Below are 17,569 nucleotides of genomic sequence, written 5' to 3'. Positions count from 1 at the left end.
TCCGGCACAGCTCCGACCTCGTCGCTATGCACTGCAGGCTCCCCAGCCAGGCCAGCTCACACACCACAGAGCTTTCAATCAACTGGCAGGCTCACTAAACCCTTTCAAATTGAGCAACCAAGCAAAAATACTTGGTCATAAACACTAAAAATAGGAATGGAGGATTGGGTTTTGTTTTGCTTTTTAACTTGGTGAAGCCAGCTCTTCCTAGTGCATTAAATCCACCTCCCTGGCAGCCCATTTAGAACATCTCCTCCCCCCTGGGAGAGCCAAAATCCCCAGCTGTAATGAGAGGAGTCGGGTGGTATTTAAAATGCTAGGGAAATGGCAGCCTGAATAGCCTTCTGCAAGCACAGTGCCTTTGTTAAATCCCCCATAAAATAAGATATCAGCGCTTCCCCTCCTCCCCTCTCTTCAACATGAACGAGGACTCCGCTACCTGCTTGAACCCACATTTGCTGTCCAAATACCTGGTCCCTCCCCAGTAGCTCTCGTGTTAAACTGCCCTGCTAACACAGCCACAGATGGCAGCACGCCTGCAGGGCTGCCCGGCAATGCCCAGAGCTGCTCATGGTATCAAGGCAGCGTTTGAAAAGATTCCAGAGCTTCCACACTGACCCAACAAAGGGGGTCTAACCCGAGCCAGTGGCAGCAGTAGATGGGACATGTCATTGCCCCAGAGCACTCCAACAGGGGCTTCTCCGCTGGGATTAAGCAGGAGACAGTGATAAAGGTGACGTACCATGACAAGGACACCTCTTCACTAAAACCAGGCCATGCTCACCCAGTCAGTTCAGAGAGCACCAAGACAACCCCACTGCACCAGTATGGTCCTCCTCAAGCACCAAGGACTGTGGGGAGAACTCCAGCGGTGATTTCACCCATGAGTCACGGAACAGACATCTCATAAACACACTTGGAAACTTGGAAACAGGGCAAGCTGATTAATTTGGGGAAAGGAAAGAGGAAAGGAGACAGTATTACTAATCTATGGACTACCTTTCTAGAAAGAGTAAGGAATGACTCTAGAGTAATTCTCTGCCAGCAGGTTTCCAGAAATTTGAAATCAAATGGCAAACTCCAGAGAAATTATTTAAATTTTGATATTAAAGAAACTTAACTATGCAGAACTTAACCATGCCATTGCATAGACAGTGACCTCATTGCTCTTGCATGAGGTAACCACATACCATCTAGGTAAAGATATTCAGCACATGATGGGTAAATGACTGATGATTGATGTGTACATACTGAAAATGCAAGAGGCCTGTCTTTCTCACAGAAGCATAATTTACACTGTTGTTAATGTGACTGTATATTCAGACATAAGTAGAACTGCCTCACTCAACACAAACAAGACCAATTTGGACCAAGGTACTTCAGTCTCTTGTTGAGTTAAGGAATCCCTTTCAGCTACCAAACAGGCAGTGATCCCCATGCACACTCTCCATTGTTTGTAATGCAGTGCCAGAAGCTGGAAAACACTGATTTTTTTCCCTTCTCTGTAAGTGAAAACCCCTGTTTGGTTGGGAATTTTAAAGTGTCAATAGAGATTTCATCAACAAGACAGACAGTTTTTCCTTCCCCACCAAACTCCCAGCAACGTCATATCTAGAGGGAAGTAAGTGCTATAAGCACATGCTGAACAGCATCAGTATGAGCAGGGTAGGATGGAGTGAAATGTCTTTGTTTACTCTCTAAAAAATGCAGCTTCAAGGTGATCTAAACATCTGAGTGAAGGAGTGAATTTGAACAAAGGAGTTTCAGTCAAAAGTAAGTGGGAGGGAAGAAAGGATTAAGAGGTGGCAGGGCAAAAAACTGATTTTCAGAAAGGTTGAGACATTTTGTACCAGTGTCTCACAAATAAGAAGCTGGACTTTCATTTTGGAGCAGTACCTTGCTTCAAAAGAACTCAAGGGAATTGTTTTTAAGAAAGAGAAAAAATAGTTGCAAATGAAATGTTTCATTCAAGCCTGTGCACAGTTGGCAATAGGAAAGGGTCATTTCATTGAGGAGAGATTGTGTTTCATTTTGAATCAAACCAAAATCTTTTATCCTCACCATGGTATTTTTCAGTTCAGTTGTTTCAATGGCTTTTTTGAGTAAATGTCCAACAAAATGCTGACACAGATTAAAAAAGTAGGTTTGTATTTTTTTTCCAGTGGAAGACCACATGATTAAAATCCATGATCTCTTTTCTTAGAGCTCACCAGACCTTTGAGCCCAGATTAGTTAAGTCAAAGCCCTGGCCATTCCTTAACCTGTAACAAGTGAGTAGTGCTGCTTTAACCTACACAACCAATAACTCACAGCAGCTAAATACCTTTTCAGACCAAACAAGAAATCAGGTAGTTCCATGGCACTGGACACTAATGTCCCTCATTAAGCAGTTCATTAGTCTCGCTATTTTTCAACACCAAAGGTATAATTTAACAAAGCCTATACAAAAGTAGAATATTATTGTATTTATTTAAAGTAATTATCTTCTATAGTACTACAACAATCTCTGACTCTTCTGACCCTGCTTTTAACTGGCTGCTCCATTGGCCAGCAGGTCTGTTGCTCAGTGCTCAGTTAATGGCCAGGAAGCTGGGAAATCCTCTCCTATGGGTTGGTTTGACCAAGCTCTGGATATCCCAAATCCTTTCACTTCAAACAGTTGCTGAGGGTGTTCATCACCTGCAATGTTCACTTGTTAGGTGGGATCTCACCAGCCACAAGATGTCTGGCAATTCTCAGTGATAGCTACACTGAGCCTAATGGGGACTAATTCTTCTTCACATATTGCCAGACCTGTAAATATGTAAATAGCCACAGAGGAATATAATGGCTGTGGATGTCCTTAGGAAATTTATCTCTGTTCTTTCAGCTCACTAAGTACTTGTAAAATCTCGCCCTTAATGGAGGTCAGGAAACGGTCCTTGGAGAGGAAGTTAATGAAGAGGCTGCAAGGGAAATGAAGTTCTCTAAGCCGGGGAAAGTTCTTTTCTCCAGATGAAGGAATGCACAATTCTGGACCATCTGCATGCTTGAACATTACAACAGCAAATTCAATTCAGAGAGAGTCTGTGGACAGTTAAAAAACTATCCTAAGCCTCTAGACTGATCGATGCATTCAGAGACACAGTCAATATAGAAAGATCTGAGAAGTCCTGGAACCTTCTCTTTAAGAATCCAAAGCCCAGATATTCCAGCAAAGGATGAGACTTCTGACCCAGAATTCACTGTATTGTTAAACAAGTTGTTGAGCCCAGGGAAAGGGCTGAAAGACTTTAGTGTTGTTTAACATATTTAAGCCACTCCCAGCAGAGCACTGATATGAAGCAGCTATGATGTGTACCAACAGGGAAAATTAATTTTTCCAACATTGACTTAAAACCATTCCATGCAAACTCTACTGCACAAACTGCTACATGAATTTGAAACCTATGTCACACTGGTTAACACTAAAATAAAAATACCCCTTTGGTGACAGGATGGCTTTCCACTATTTCCCATCCAATGACTTCCTCTCACCTTGGGGAGTTTGCCTCAATACTGATTCCTGAAATCATCATATGAAGAATTTAATGGCTGTTGGCTACGGAAAGAAATAAAAAATAGCAAGCTAAGTCTGCAGTGATGTTTGACAAAACTATCTCCAGTATTACTTAAAATCTCTATTTTGTTTCAAAAAAATGAGGCTGTATTGAAAAATTTGGTCATCTTCATTCACTACTTGCAGTCCACAATGAAGTTACTGACAAAAGGACACTTAACAGCAAAGACTGAAGAAATTTAATAGGAAGAGGCTTCAATCCAAATAAAAGATTACTCTTAATACCTATGCAAACATAGATATAAACTAGGTATTACTGACAACTGGTTATAGAAGATGACCAGCACTGAGAAATTAAACCCTACTCCAAAAAATCCCAAACCACTCAATTTCAAGACATTGAAGGGGGGCTGTGTCTGTTCCTACTCAAGAGGTACCATCCATCAGCTGAGTTGCAAAAGAAAAAAAAAAGAAAGGTACCTTCTGCAAGCTCTCTCAGGTAGGCAGCAGAAGTTCCAAAAGCTTTAGCCCCCTGGCCAGCTTCGGTGTTTAAATCATGTTCCCTTTTCCTTAGCAGTGCCACGGTTGGCTTGTACATAATTTAAAGTTACCACAGCTGCCTCAGGCAAAATTAAGCAAACCTGTTTCTAATTATGGATGGCATTATCAGCCACAACACCATGCTCCAGAAATCTGTGCTTTCATGAAGGTAAATGCCATCCTTCTCCCACCATGGTTCACCCCCCATGGAATCATGCAGAGTTACAAGCTGCAAAGACAAAACATCATGAAATGACAGCTGTGATAGTAGAAGTTTCTAACAGGCACTGCAAGAGCATTTGTTGAAACAGCAGACAATGTAGTTAGGTCTTCAAAATATTCTGGTGAGGTGCCACAGATGGATGGCTCTCATATTATGTCATTAAAATCAAAGTTAGGGCTTAACTATGGCAAATGTCCAGCTTTAGTGCAGCAAACAATACAATCTTTATACAACAATTTCCAAGGGATAATAGAGGTCTTAAAAACATCGAGTCACAATTTGGACACACCCAGCCCAGTAGTCATTGCTTATGTGCTCTGCTATGCATGCCTGATGTAGTTGAGGTCTTACTCATTCACCTTCAACACCGGGGATGGGATGGGGTACAGAGAAGTCTATGCCATTGCTAATGAGAATTAAAAGCTTGGGTTTAGAAAGAAAGTGTTATGGGTTTTCTTTATCATCTATAGGCTGATGGATTTAAATACAAGTAGGGTTTACAAATCCAAGATGCAAATTTAATCAGATTTTCTTTTTTCTGATTGTAGGCAAAAATTTGGAATAAATCTTAAACCAGTCCAATATTCTAGTTCAGGCCAAAGCAAATTAGCTGGTGCTGTTTTCACACCACCCAGAGAAAACAGGATTCCAGCCTTCAGACTTGCCAGCCTTCAGCTCAATCTCAGTCCAGGGAAATAGAGCTTTGGGGGCACCCATTGACTGCTTCAGTGCTGAAAGACATTTTTAGTCCCTCCTGCTGCCATTCTTCACTCTCACTGGCAAGAGCCATTCTCCAAACAAGAAAATAAGATCTATTTATGTCAGCATAAACCTGTCCCTGGGCTTATCTGTTCAGATTCTGTTTCTCCAAAACTAAATTTTTTCTTTAACATTTCTAATTCCAGACCTGTGACTTAAAAAAAAAAAAAATAGAAAGAAAAAGAGAAAAGAAAATAAAAAGGCACAAAAATATTCAAAGTAATAAGACTTATGTGGAGACATTCCTTGGACTCTGACAGCCTATAACAACAGCTCTGCTGTGGTGGGAAGGATCCCATTCATCTCAACCAGGTGTTGACAGACATCCATAAAGGCCAATTTCAACATCCATGTTCACTCCTGGTTACCTTAGCAAAAATGTCTGACTCTGCACTGTGCATCATCACACTGAGGACAATGAAAATGGCAATGGATGTTAAATGGCAGATGACCTAGTGCACTGGTGCCACAAGCAGTTTCCTTCCTCCCAGTAGTTAAATATCTGCCACAAAGACACAGTCTGTCACACAGATGTTAAGAATCAGACAGGGAGGAGCCCATCTGTAAAACAGAGCTTTATAAAAAATAACACATTAGGGAAGAGGTCACACACAGAGTTTCCTAAAAAGATAGCATCTAATCTAAAACAGTATTTCCTCATTCTCTTTTCATTCTAAACAGCCATATCATTAATCTAATACATGTAAGGGGAAAGGGAAGGTTCATGCCAGCACTGTGAAATGCAAAGGGCATCACAGCTTCCAGTTACTCCAGTGGCTGGACTGGAAACTGGCATAGGTAGGGGCAAGACTCCTTAAGGCAATGTCACTAAAATCTATGCAAACAGCTATCATATAGCTTAGACTCCACCTTTGACTCCAGACTACCTTAATGCAATTCTACTAATCTCATAAAGAAGGCTACTAAAATACAACCACATTTAGGAAGATCCTCTATTATCACCAAAGGATAGAAAACACTCTTATAATGAGCCCTATACAGAAACACTTTTTTATTTCCTGCCTACCTTCTCTATAGCAAGCAACAGGACCATTTTCTGCAGTCCAATGAATGTAGAAGAGAAAGTAAAAGAGAAAAATTAAAATAATTCTTGGTTAATGCCATGGTTCATTAGGAAGTACAAAACAAAATCTGGGGACAAAAGTCATAATTTACAAAATGGAAAAGGGAAACAAAATCAATAGAGGAGGAAGTTTTATTTTAAGCTTCAAAGAGAGTATTATAAACAATGGAGAACTTAGAAAAGTAAATGTACATATATGTTACTCAACAATGTCTTTTTAAAAGAAGATTATTTGCACTAAAAAAAGACGTTGGTGAATTGCTTTGGGAAAGTAATATTTACAGAGGAATATACAGTAGGGTGCTAGAAGCAGAACTTTTATTTGGAAGAAATATTACACAAACTGAACACAGACCCTGCAGTTTTCAAATCTTCATTACAGTTGTGCGTCTTATATTTTGATGAAATTATTTTTTTTTTTTCCTCTAGAGACAGTTCCCCACTGCATGTTTAGAAATCAACAACATGAGCAAAGCAAACCCATCCTGCTAAAGAGCCCAATTAGGACACAAATTGTCATTTAATTCAGTTTGAGCAGGACTACCTTACATGGTTATTTTTGACTTTATGTTTTAATCTGGGAAGAAGTGAGAAAAGGGAGAGGGAGAAGACTAAAAAATCTGCTGCTACTGATACATGGAAACCTCTCAATGAGGTGAGTTTGTGTTCTAGATGTGCAGGAAACACAAAACAGTATCAGGTTTTCTGTCAGCTTCACCTAGTCAACATGCATTTTTGTAGACATAGTTTTTCCATTCTGAAAGACAACATAAGCCACATTATATTTTTGTCTGCCTAAACCCTGAGGGTCAATCCCAATAACTGTTGGTGTGCTTTGCCCTCGGTTTGCTTCTCCTCTGTAGCAGAGGTGCAAGACAGAGCCAAGTCCAATCCTCTTCTCCTAGGACACAAGGCTATCCTGCATCTCTCCTAGACCTCATCACACAAGACAATGAGCAGACCTGTGCTATCCACTGCGTGTGGATCTGGCCAACAAAACCCTCCTTTTTCACTGGGACAATGCCTAATGATTCAGAAGTTGGGATGTGACCATCCCTCCCTGCTGCCTCACAGGACAACTTAGGATTGCAGCTGTGGGAACTCGTATTTTTCTCCTGCATAGTAACCCCTGTTGCTTATTGCAGATGTGTGGTTGCACCTGTATGCTTTTCAAAGTCCACTACCAGTTCAGAAAAGGCTGAAATACACAAGTTTTCTACGTATGACATCATTCTCGACACCTAGATCCATGCCAAGGGCACCTAACATTTAGATACTTCCCTTACAACCAACTCAAAATCAGCTGTGGAATTACCAAAGCAAAAAATAATACAAAAATGATCAGAGTTGTTTTCAATTCGCAAAGCCCTCTTTCAGCAGAAGTATTTCACAGAGTTGCTCAAGAGCAAACCTCTTTTGCCATGCAGAAGAGACAGATCAATCCTACTGGGAGGACAGTCCTTTGAAATGGACACAAAATCTGGTAACAAAGAAATTCAACCACTGAGCCTGGTCTTTGCTACTCCAACAGTTTCTGTGCCTAACACAGTACAGCAAAGTAGATTTTAAGCATCTAACAGGATAATATTATTAAAAAGAAAATAAATCAGAACAATCTTCACTTACCACATCCAATTTTCAAAAAACAAAGATACCCAGCACATGTATGAATGGCTTCTTTAAAGTAAGAGAGAGAGCAGAGTTGACCTTTATTTTCATTATTTTAAAAAAGGTTTTCCTTAAAGTAAATATTCAGTCTTTATTTTACAGTAAGTGCTTTTTAAAATTTCATGTCTTCACAAAATTGCATTTAAAATTTGAAGTAAAATGTATTTCAAATAAAAATACTGTGCAACTTCAGCACTTCTTTCTTAAATATTGAAATAAATAAAATAGTTGTCTTTTTCAGTCTGTTTGTTTTTCAGTCAGTTCTACTGTAGATCAATTCCAGTCTGACCTGGGTTTATACACACACTTAAAAGAAAGTGAAATCAAGACTTCAAAAAACTTCTTTGTATTGCACCAGCTTAGGGCATCCCCAGAACTTCTCTCAACAGTTGGCAGCCAACTTCCCACAGTCCAGACTCCTGTGCCAGATGGAACTCAGGTACAGACGACTCAGGGCAAGGAAAGAAGTATCAAAGCATTCTGGCTTCTCTCGGTCTTCTTCTGAAATGTTTTGCTTGAAGGCTGCTGGAATCCACGAGGGCAGGGCTGACTGCAGAGGAAAAGGCAATACAAAGTAAAACTAAACAAACTCAAGCAGACAAAAAAAAAAAAAGCACATGTTCAGAAAAAAACCTCAGAAACAGCACAAACCAAACTTCCAACATTGCTTGAATTCTCATTCCTTGAAAGTATAGCTCAACAGACTCAGTTTCAACTGACTGTGGAAGCCATAAATGAACACAAAGCAAACAAATAGGATAAGAAAAAGCATATTGACAAGAAAGGCACTGCACACTGTCAATCTTTCTTCTCAGGAACATTATTAAATAACCTTCATCATTCAGCTTAGAGAGCTGTGTCTTCAGTAGAGGTTAAGACCTTTGCTTATGAAATCCTGCCCTAATTACCTTCCTCTTTTACTAATTATTTGTAGGGAGCCACAAGCATATACAGCATGGCACAAAAGACATTTTCAGAAGTCTAAACAATACACATGGAGTGACAGTAATGCAATAACTTCTGGAAAGAATGAAAGATTGTATTTTTCATTGCATTTATTCCATGAATTGACTAAGTTACATAATGCTAAGATCCTGAACAGGATTAGATAGCAAATAAAATCATCTCTATTTTCACAAAATTCCAAGTGCCTCTTCCCATATCTTCCCACATGTCTCATATCAGTTCTAGACTAAATGAAGGTCCAAAATCTTAGGAACTGCCAGACACCAAAAGAATAAGTCATAGATATGAACTGGCAGCATCTTCTTAACAGAGCTATCAGGCCTGGAAACCCCAAGAGCTGGGTTTTGTCCTAAATGTTTTTGCCACTTTTCTTCTCTGAAATTGGCAACTTAGCATTTGTGGAAATACAGACAGGGACATCAAAATAGTTCTGACACAATTTCAGTATTGTATGGTATTTATACAGGTTGGGGTTTTTTTCAACACTGGTAGATATCTGGCAAAGAGAACAAAGATTGGTAGGGTTTATTGTAATGGCTTAGTCAGCAAAAACTCATCCCAGCTGAATTCCTGCACTCAGAAGTTTGTCAAAATAACCCTATGTGAGCATGAACTCATGCATGTGCCTCATACTTTTACTTATAGCTACAAATTTCATATAAATAAGAAAAAATAAAGATAATATTAAATGGGTGCTTACTGGAAACATCTACATATGTAGCAACACAAAACACACTGGGCATATTTTGCAGTTTTTATAATAAGATGACTCCCAGTGGGGTCAATACAATGTTTGCTTGAGGATTTGATTCACTAAAACTGCTTGCCATGGGGAAGAGGCAAATTGCACAAAGAGCCAGGCTTTGAAAGTTCCATAGTTTTATGGTATTTGAACTATTATTTTGGGGCCCATCTCAAAATATCATTGCAAGAATTAACCAAAGAAAGGCAAAGTGGGCATGAGAGAACACAGTGGTGCCCCAGCACTGTCTGGACTCTGACTCTCTGGGTGCAGTTCTTGTTTTCTCCATGCACCAGCAGGCAGCAAACTGAGTCTCTGTCTTCAATCAAGAGCCTAAGTTGAGGTCTCTAACATGGCAAAATGGAACTCAAAATGAATAACTAATGTAAAAGCTCAAAGGCAAAACAATGCGGGGAGGGGACTCTAATAACACATTCTGCTGAAACAAATGACCATCTCAGAGCTTGTCTACACCATACCAGCAAGCATATTAATAGAGAGGTTTCATTCAATAAAAGCAATAGCTAAGAAAGCCCAGTGGTAATCCTTCTGAAGTCAGTGGTAGAGTTCTCTCTGGCCCTTGTTTCAGCAGCCTAGGCTCATCATTTATGACCTTACCACATATATATGATGTTATTTCAAGCACCATTACATATTCAATAAATAAAAATATAGCCCATAAAACTGGGGGGTGTCTGGGTGAAGGGAAGAGATGCAAAGTGAAGCAAGATAGATTTCAGTTCCTCTTCCACCACATGGCCGTTTCTCCTTTTACTTTTTAACTTCTATGCCAGAATCTTGTATTTGCTTTAAATTTTCTCAGTGTATATTATCATGCTTGAAATTTTATACTGTTTTAATGGAAGAGCTGAGGTCTGTCCCTGCTAAAATTTCAAGTAATTAAATGCTTCAAAAGGGAATAGGCTAAGGATCAGTGCCCACTCCATGTAGCCTTTCTTCTCCCCTATCAGTTGCTTAAGCAACATGCCACTTCCTTCATTCTCCTGCTCCCATCTGTGAATCAGAGTTAGCAGAGGATGACTCCAGAAACTATGTGTGTTTTCTAAGATCCTTTAGTATGGAGCAGTGGAAAGGTGCCTGAGGAGACAGCTTACATTATTTAACATAGAAAAGTCTGCATTAAGGGCCTGAAATGAAACACCCCTTTGTTCACATTTCACATTGGGTTTGTCTTATTTGGGTATGTGGTTTGTTTGGAACATGTGTTTCAGGATACTCTTTGGAAAGCCTTGTGTCAACCTTCCTGTAATAAGAAGGACATCTGGAAGATGAGAACTGGAGAACTGGGATAGCCAGGGTTGTAATTAGTTGAAGGACTACACCTTTGAAGAATTTATGAAGAACAGAAAGTTTCAATTGAATTGCTGAAATCACTGGGGAATAAAGAGCATCACAATTCATTCTGATTTCAAAGATAAATGTTTAATTACAAAACAGAATTCACATTGCAAACTTTTTTTATGCCTCCCTAGTTTGGTTTGGGACCTATGTGCCCTTTAAGATACAATTGACACTGTGCAGTTCTCTCATTTCTGAGTTGGTTATGCTAGTGTCAGAGTCCTTTCTTTTTTTTTTTTTTTTAAATTTCACTTATGAAACATTCTCCTATATATTTTCTGCCTAATTAACATTGTCATCTTCCCCTCATGAGAGGGTCTTGTGCAGCAGCCCCTTTGCTTTGCTTTCATCTTCCTTCAGCTCAGGAACTACCGACCTTCTTTCCCTCTTCCCAGCCTTCACTCCAGCACTACATATCCTGAGAATATTTTATTTCCATATTATCACTCCATGCCATATTCACCATTAACTCTACTTTACAACCTAGCTTAAACAAGTACTCTTTTAGCTTCCAACTCTATGTCCTAATTTCCTCACTTAGATTAAAGCCTTCCTACAGTCAGCACCATACTGCTCATCCTGCTGGACTAAACTCATGTTGGTTATCTCAATCTCATAAGGCATCTTGAGGAATTAAAGAACTACTCTCACTACATAAAAATGAATTAATATTATCTTACTTGGTCTTTTAGGACTGTATGAGTGAGCATCCATATACACAGTAATGATATAAATAACTGTGAGGATATTTTCTATGCTATCTGTAATAAATGTCAGCCTGCAATTTTTATACACTTCATGAGCTGTTGTGACTTCTTTCTGAGGGTACTGGACTACCCAGTTGTCACAGAGATGAGTGGTTTAGTTGCAAAAGGATTAAGACTGTATGCATTGTTATAGTAACTGCATTTGTGAAACTAATTCAAGACTTAATGAATTATGGGCATCTGATTATTGTTTGTATTCCAAAAGAGCCCACAATGCGTTAGGCATGGTTCACAAAAGACAATGTTAAGGACTCCACTTGGAAAAACTCCACTTAAAGTATGCCTGTTCTGCAGTTTATACAGTGATGGGAGTTCTTCTGAAAGATGTACTTGGGTAGGTTGCAGCTACCTAATTCAGGTGCTGTAAGGACTGAGCTTTAGTAAATACAGCAGAGTAGCAAAACATTATCTATTTATCTTGCACTATTTCGGATGGAAAAAAGCACTGGTTGTGGAAGAAATCAATGTTTTTATCAGTTGAAGTACAGTTCTCATTGACAGCATTATGTCAAAATATAATTGATTTGACACTTGATTGATTACAATAAATCAGGAGCAACACAGAAAAGAATTATCAAAATGGGGAAACCTTAAAAAAGGCTCTTTCCTGGCAAGTGTGCATGGCTCTGGCCTTTGATGTACACATACAGAGGAATTTGTAATGTTTTCTAACAGCATCCTGAAGGTGGATTATTAATGTAATCTAGACATCAGTTAGCTTATATTCTGGATTTATGCCTGTATACCTAAAAGCAGAATTTAGCCACTGCTCATTTCATGTCTAAAGAGAACAATAAAAAAATCAAGAGACTGAATTATTTCTCTTTTTTCTACAAGGTTGGAAGGTGGAGGAGGGAGTTGAAATTGCTCTCACAAACAGACTACCCTAGCAAAGAAGCAGGAAAAACGGGGTCCATTTGGTCTGGCTTGTTTCATTGTACATATCCAAATTCCTTATTGCAAGGCTAAGACTTTTACTCTGGTATCAATAACACACACCTACAGTTTAAGGAATAGGCACTGTCCAGAGAAATGTCTGTTTTGCCTTTGCTCTTAATCAGGTCATGATTTCACCCTGTTTGCATTATGTACATCAGTAAAAATAGATCTTTAAAACTTAACCTTGCCCCTGCTCCAGGGAGATTTTTGCCTGCACTAGGACAGCAAAACATAACTACACACTGACTCCTTTTGCATCATTTCTGACTGTACGCAAGTGTGGATCCTGCTCTCACAGAACTTCCATTAGTTTCACCAGGGGCATGAATGTGGCCCATATGTATAATACAATTTAATCCATGGGACTTGCTGCTACAACAAAGTTCAGTCAGGGGTCTGCTGAAAAGCCAGGGCAAGAAATTTCACAATTGAGTGAAAGACATTTCAGCTTGGACATACCTTTCAAATCCTGCTGCATGTTTCCTCCTTTCTGGGAAAGTCGCTGGGAAGGGAGTCACTCTCTTCTCCATTGCCCTTGGAACTTTCATTAGTATTGCTTTGGTTTATTTCAAAAGAAGCCATTAAAAAGCAAATAAAGTGTCTTGTGAGACACTACAGAGAGAAAACGAGGGCAACACAGGAAAAAATGCTGTGAATTGAAATTTAAAAATTGAAAGAAAAGAATAGGTGAGGTATTTTTCCATGTCATTTCTTCCAGGATTCTGCTCCTCCTTTTGTTTTTTTCTGTGATGTATATGACTTGCCATTCATATTCCACCTCTGTGCTTGGAAATTGCTGTCCATCAAGTGAACGGTGAAGGAAAAGAAAAAAAAAGTGGAACAGTGTGGGGAAGACATGAAGGGATGCAGAGAGGAGATTTATTGAGTGTAAAGGTGTCCAAAGGAGATGGAAATGTGTTCCCCAAGGCCGTGGTCTCCGATGGTGCCGCTTGTATTTTCAGGCTGTAGCGTAGCAGATGTAAGAGCCAGACTTCACATGCTACAGTAAGTGCAAAATCTCAAGATGCAGATGCCATCACATCAAGGGTTTCCTTGTCCCCTGATAGAGTCCGCCCACAGTGGTTCTCTAGAAACAGTTCTATTACCAAGTAGACATCCATTGCTTTTTTGTTGTTTTTTTTTTTCTATTTTTATTTAAAAAGTAGTTTTTTCTAATAATACATAGAATATATAAATAATAATAATAATTAAAAAAAACTATTTGGGTTTACTTTCTGTTCTTCAACCCATCTGTATTTTTTGTGGTTTGCTGATATATATATATTAAAAGACAAGAAAATCAACTCTGCTCACTATTAAAAAAAATATTAAATCCACTTTTTATGTTTCCAAAGAGAAAGAGAAGGAGGGGAGATGTGATAAAACCAAATTAAAGTGAAAAAAAAAGAGAAAGAAAAAAACCAAAACAGGAAAATCAAAAACCTTCTGTCTCTTCAAAGTAGTTGTCAAGAGCTTTAAATGCTTGTGCTTTCAGTGTACACCCCCACAGGGAAAACATAACAAAAATGACAAAAAAAAAAAAAGGGGGGGGGGAGGAGGGAAAAAACCAACCAACCAAAAACCCAAGAGGACCTAAAAAATGAAAAATGTAATAATAATCTTAGTAGTGAAAAGGACAGCTCAGAGTTTCTGTGTCTTTTTAGTTATTTTAGCAGCTGCCCTTTTTGTCTGCAGAGGGAGACCTGCCACCACAGCCACCTCCTCGGCTCAAGAGAGGCTCTTCTGCATCGTCCTCGTCAAAGCCATGAAAGGTCGAGGTGTCGCTTTCTGACGTGGAACCGAACAAGTCCTCCGTAGTGCGTGCTGGCGCTGCTTCGTCCCTCCTGCCTTCTCTTCCCAAATGAGCTGACATGTATGATGAATATATCAGCACATGGGTTAAGCAAAAGGCATCATCATCATCATTTTTTTCATCATTTTCATTATCATTAAGCAAGTCAGACTATCAAGCTCATAGGTGTGTGCTTGTATGTGCCCGTGCACCCCAACAACATAGCATAGGTAGAACTGCAGTAAGAAAAATAACAAAGGATCAGTTTCTCTTTCCAAGAGAAAATCTACAAACACCACAGGTGCCCATAGCTACAGCAGCGAAAGGGTTAATCATGTTTTCCTCTCTTCAAAAGACAGTAAAATATTTCCTCATGATTACTTAGATCAATTTAAAAATATTTTTAGACCATGTAAGTAATGAGACACTGTTAGCTCTAAGCACAACGGCATCGACAGTCACAAATATTCTGCTACAGAGATGTAAACCACTAGATACCTCATCAACCTCAGGACTACTTTTTATCCCCATTCTTCACCTGATCCTAAAGAACCTCCTCTGTAGACAAAATTAAATACATTTTGAAGACTAAGTGAAAGTAACCTAAACCAATACTTTAATACAAATGTCATGGCACGTCCTTCAAAAATAAAAAAAACCCCAAAACTAATATATACAGTTCAACAACTAAAACAACTGAGAAGTATCCCATCTTGGGAAACACTGGAAAGTTCAAATTTGTGTGAGTCAATCCAACTTTCAAGATGGAACAGGAAATTCTCCACACAATACCAATAATGGCAACAACAACCATAAGAAGACTCCTAAAAAGAGAAGTCAAATGCTGAAATCTGTGAAATTGAGGTTTGTTTTCTCTCTCAGACAAACTTTTTATGTGATTAATAGTATGACCTTCAAATTCCTTCTTTAGGAATGGTAGAGAAAAAGATATCTCTTGTGCCGCAACAAAATTCAAGTGTGAAATTTTAGGGAACAGCTATTTTGTTATTCACAAACAGTAGCATGTACTTAGGCAACCAACTGTTGGCTCCCTGCTCCAGCTACAGGAATCAGCCAGATAACAAGTACACTGCATTGCTTGAAACAGAAAGAAGTAAGTCTTGTTCACCAAAAAGAAAATGGATATAACAAAATAATTGGCAGATAAACCATATTGTAGAAATGTGATTTTACTGACTTTGTGAACAGAAGAAGCAATATAATTTCCATGACCTCTCTTTCAGTGTAATGAAAATATTCTCCTTTATTATAAAAGAGAAAGATGGCAGCCACCAAAGAGGTTTCATTGTTTTAGTTTAGAGATTAGTGTGTGATTATACCTTAATCACTTTCATCACACATCAGTCACAGCATTGCAGACCCTATGAATGACCCAAGTGGGTCAGAATTTGTACAAGGATAGCATTTAATGGAACTGATTTGGCACAGTTTAGGCTACAGGCTGATCTACTTGTTCTATCACACTAAGGAATCAAGGGAATTAATGTATTTGGATTCTGATATAACCACCATAACAATGTTTAAGTAGCAATAAAATATGGCTCCATCTCATTGTGCCATATCAGGATGCTGAAATTAGTTATATTGAAATATAACAATCAAGGCAAAGGGCAGTAATCTTCCAAGATGGCACCACAGACTCCATGGACTTTCCCCATTAGTTAGTAGAAGCAATCACGTGTACACTAAAAGGTCCATGTCTCTGACACAGCATTCGTAAGGATGCCCCTGGCGAAAACCAAAGGGGTTGCCATTGATTGTCTGGTGACCAGTGTAATTTCAGAATGTCTTCAGAGGTCACAACAACTGCAGAAGGCAATTTCAGTGAGAGTCTAATCGTTCTCCCATTGAATGTGGTAATAGGCTTACTATGAATTTCAGCAGGAGCATAAAAAGGCCATTTCCTTGGCATGAGAACATTCCACATCACATTTCAGCCATGAAGCAACAGACATGTTTCAGTGACTACAGTACAGAAGGAGCAGCATTCATACTGAGTTTCAAGGCCTCCTTGGTTTTCAGATTTCTATATCACCATCTTATTACCACTAGTATCACAAAACAAAAATATCACAAGTGGAAACTTGGACCAATGCTGGAATATGCAGTTGTTTAAGGTCTCCCAATTCCCTCTACTACCACCACTACTTCCTATGTGAGCTATAAATAACTGTTCAGCTGGTATAATATTGTCCAAAAAAAAAAAAAAAAGAGAAAGAAAATAAAATAAAATAACTAAGAAAGGAGGGAAGAAAACAACAGCCCAGAAATAAAGACAAGTCAAATTGGGAAAGACACAATTGCCTACATTTAAAAAGAGAGAAGGGAAGGGAGAAATAAAAACCTCTTTAAACAAAACTAATGATAGTCATCTTATAAGAGGATAATTCTTGACAGCTAGCCCCATACCTACCCTGTAATTTTCTCCCTCTTTCTTTTTTTTGGATGAAGAAATGCATGAAATGTGTAATCAATGGGAATGCTTGTCATGCAACTTTCATAAATCTTGTAAGTAATTTATAGTTGTAATTGCAGCATTTAAAGACAGAGACCATTCTGTAAAATTGTCATAGGATTTTCTCCTTCCATGTGAAGAACAACTAGTACATGTACCAATGTTCCCAAAAGCCAATAATAAATTAAAACTTCATTATTTCATAAGACCCCATTAGCTTAAATATGTGAATCCAATAATGGGGTTTATAATATAAAATTTTTTCAGCCATCCTTTCCCACAAACACAGAGAAGAGGTAAGATTCCATCTTCAATCCCTTCCCAAATATGATGCCTTTCTTCAAAACCTTCAGAAGGTGCAAAAACCAAATCACAAAAGCCTTTGTACAAGAAAGATGCAAGAAAGAGTCACCTACCAGAGCGCCCACAGTCTGAGCACGATACAAGTTCCTCAGGCCGGCCACTTTTTTTGTTCATATTGGAGCCTCCGAGGCAGAAGTCACAGTAGTTATTGGGAATGATGACCCCATCTGGTCCTTTCTGGGCTGTAGTTGGGTTAGAAATCAGATTTACTACAAGAGCATTCACTTGGACCATTTGCCCCTCATCCGTGATATGGCGTTAGCTCAGTGAGTTTGCAGGCCACAGTCTTCCCAAAACATTGTCAATCAGAACAAAAAGTGAACTGCATAAACCACCTCCGTTCTAAGTACACC

The 17,569-nt window shown here is 38.9% G+C and overlaps 1 protein-coding gene across 4 annotated transcripts in view; it reads right to left on the bottom strand.

Annotated features, from left to right (window-relative positions):
* Positions 1-17,569, bottom strand: part of DPF3 (double PHD fingers 3) — a 155,988-nt gene that overhangs the window by 12,821 nt on the left and 125,598 nt on the right. For 2 of the 4 annotated variants that reach the window (XR_009418657.1, XR_009418658.1), the window contains 3 exons: positions 17,270-17,398; positions 13,045-14,451; positions 6,259-8,362 (listed from right to left, as the gene is read on the bottom strand). Coding sequence is in view for 2 of the 4 variants with exons in the window: in XM_059474850.1 (XP_059330833.1) it covers positions 8,283-8,362; positions 17,270-17,398 (209 nt within the window). In the remaining 2 variants the exon portion in view is untranslated. Of the gene's footprint in view, positions 1-6,258; positions 8,363-13,044; positions 14,452-17,269; positions 17,399-17,569 lie in introns of those variants that run through there. The other 2 variants (XM_059474850.1, XM_059474851.1) reach the window with 2 other exon arrangements.

The sequence above is a fragment of the Ammospiza nelsoni genome, chromosome 6, assembly GCF_027579445.1.
Source record: "Ammospiza nelsoni isolate bAmmNel1 chromosome 6, bAmmNel1.pri, whole genome shotgun sequence".
Taxonomy (NCBI): domain Eukaryota; kingdom Metazoa; phylum Chordata; class Aves; order Passeriformes; family Passerellidae; genus Ammospiza; species Ammospiza nelsoni.
This window is presented reverse-complemented; position numbering and strand designations above follow the sequence as displayed.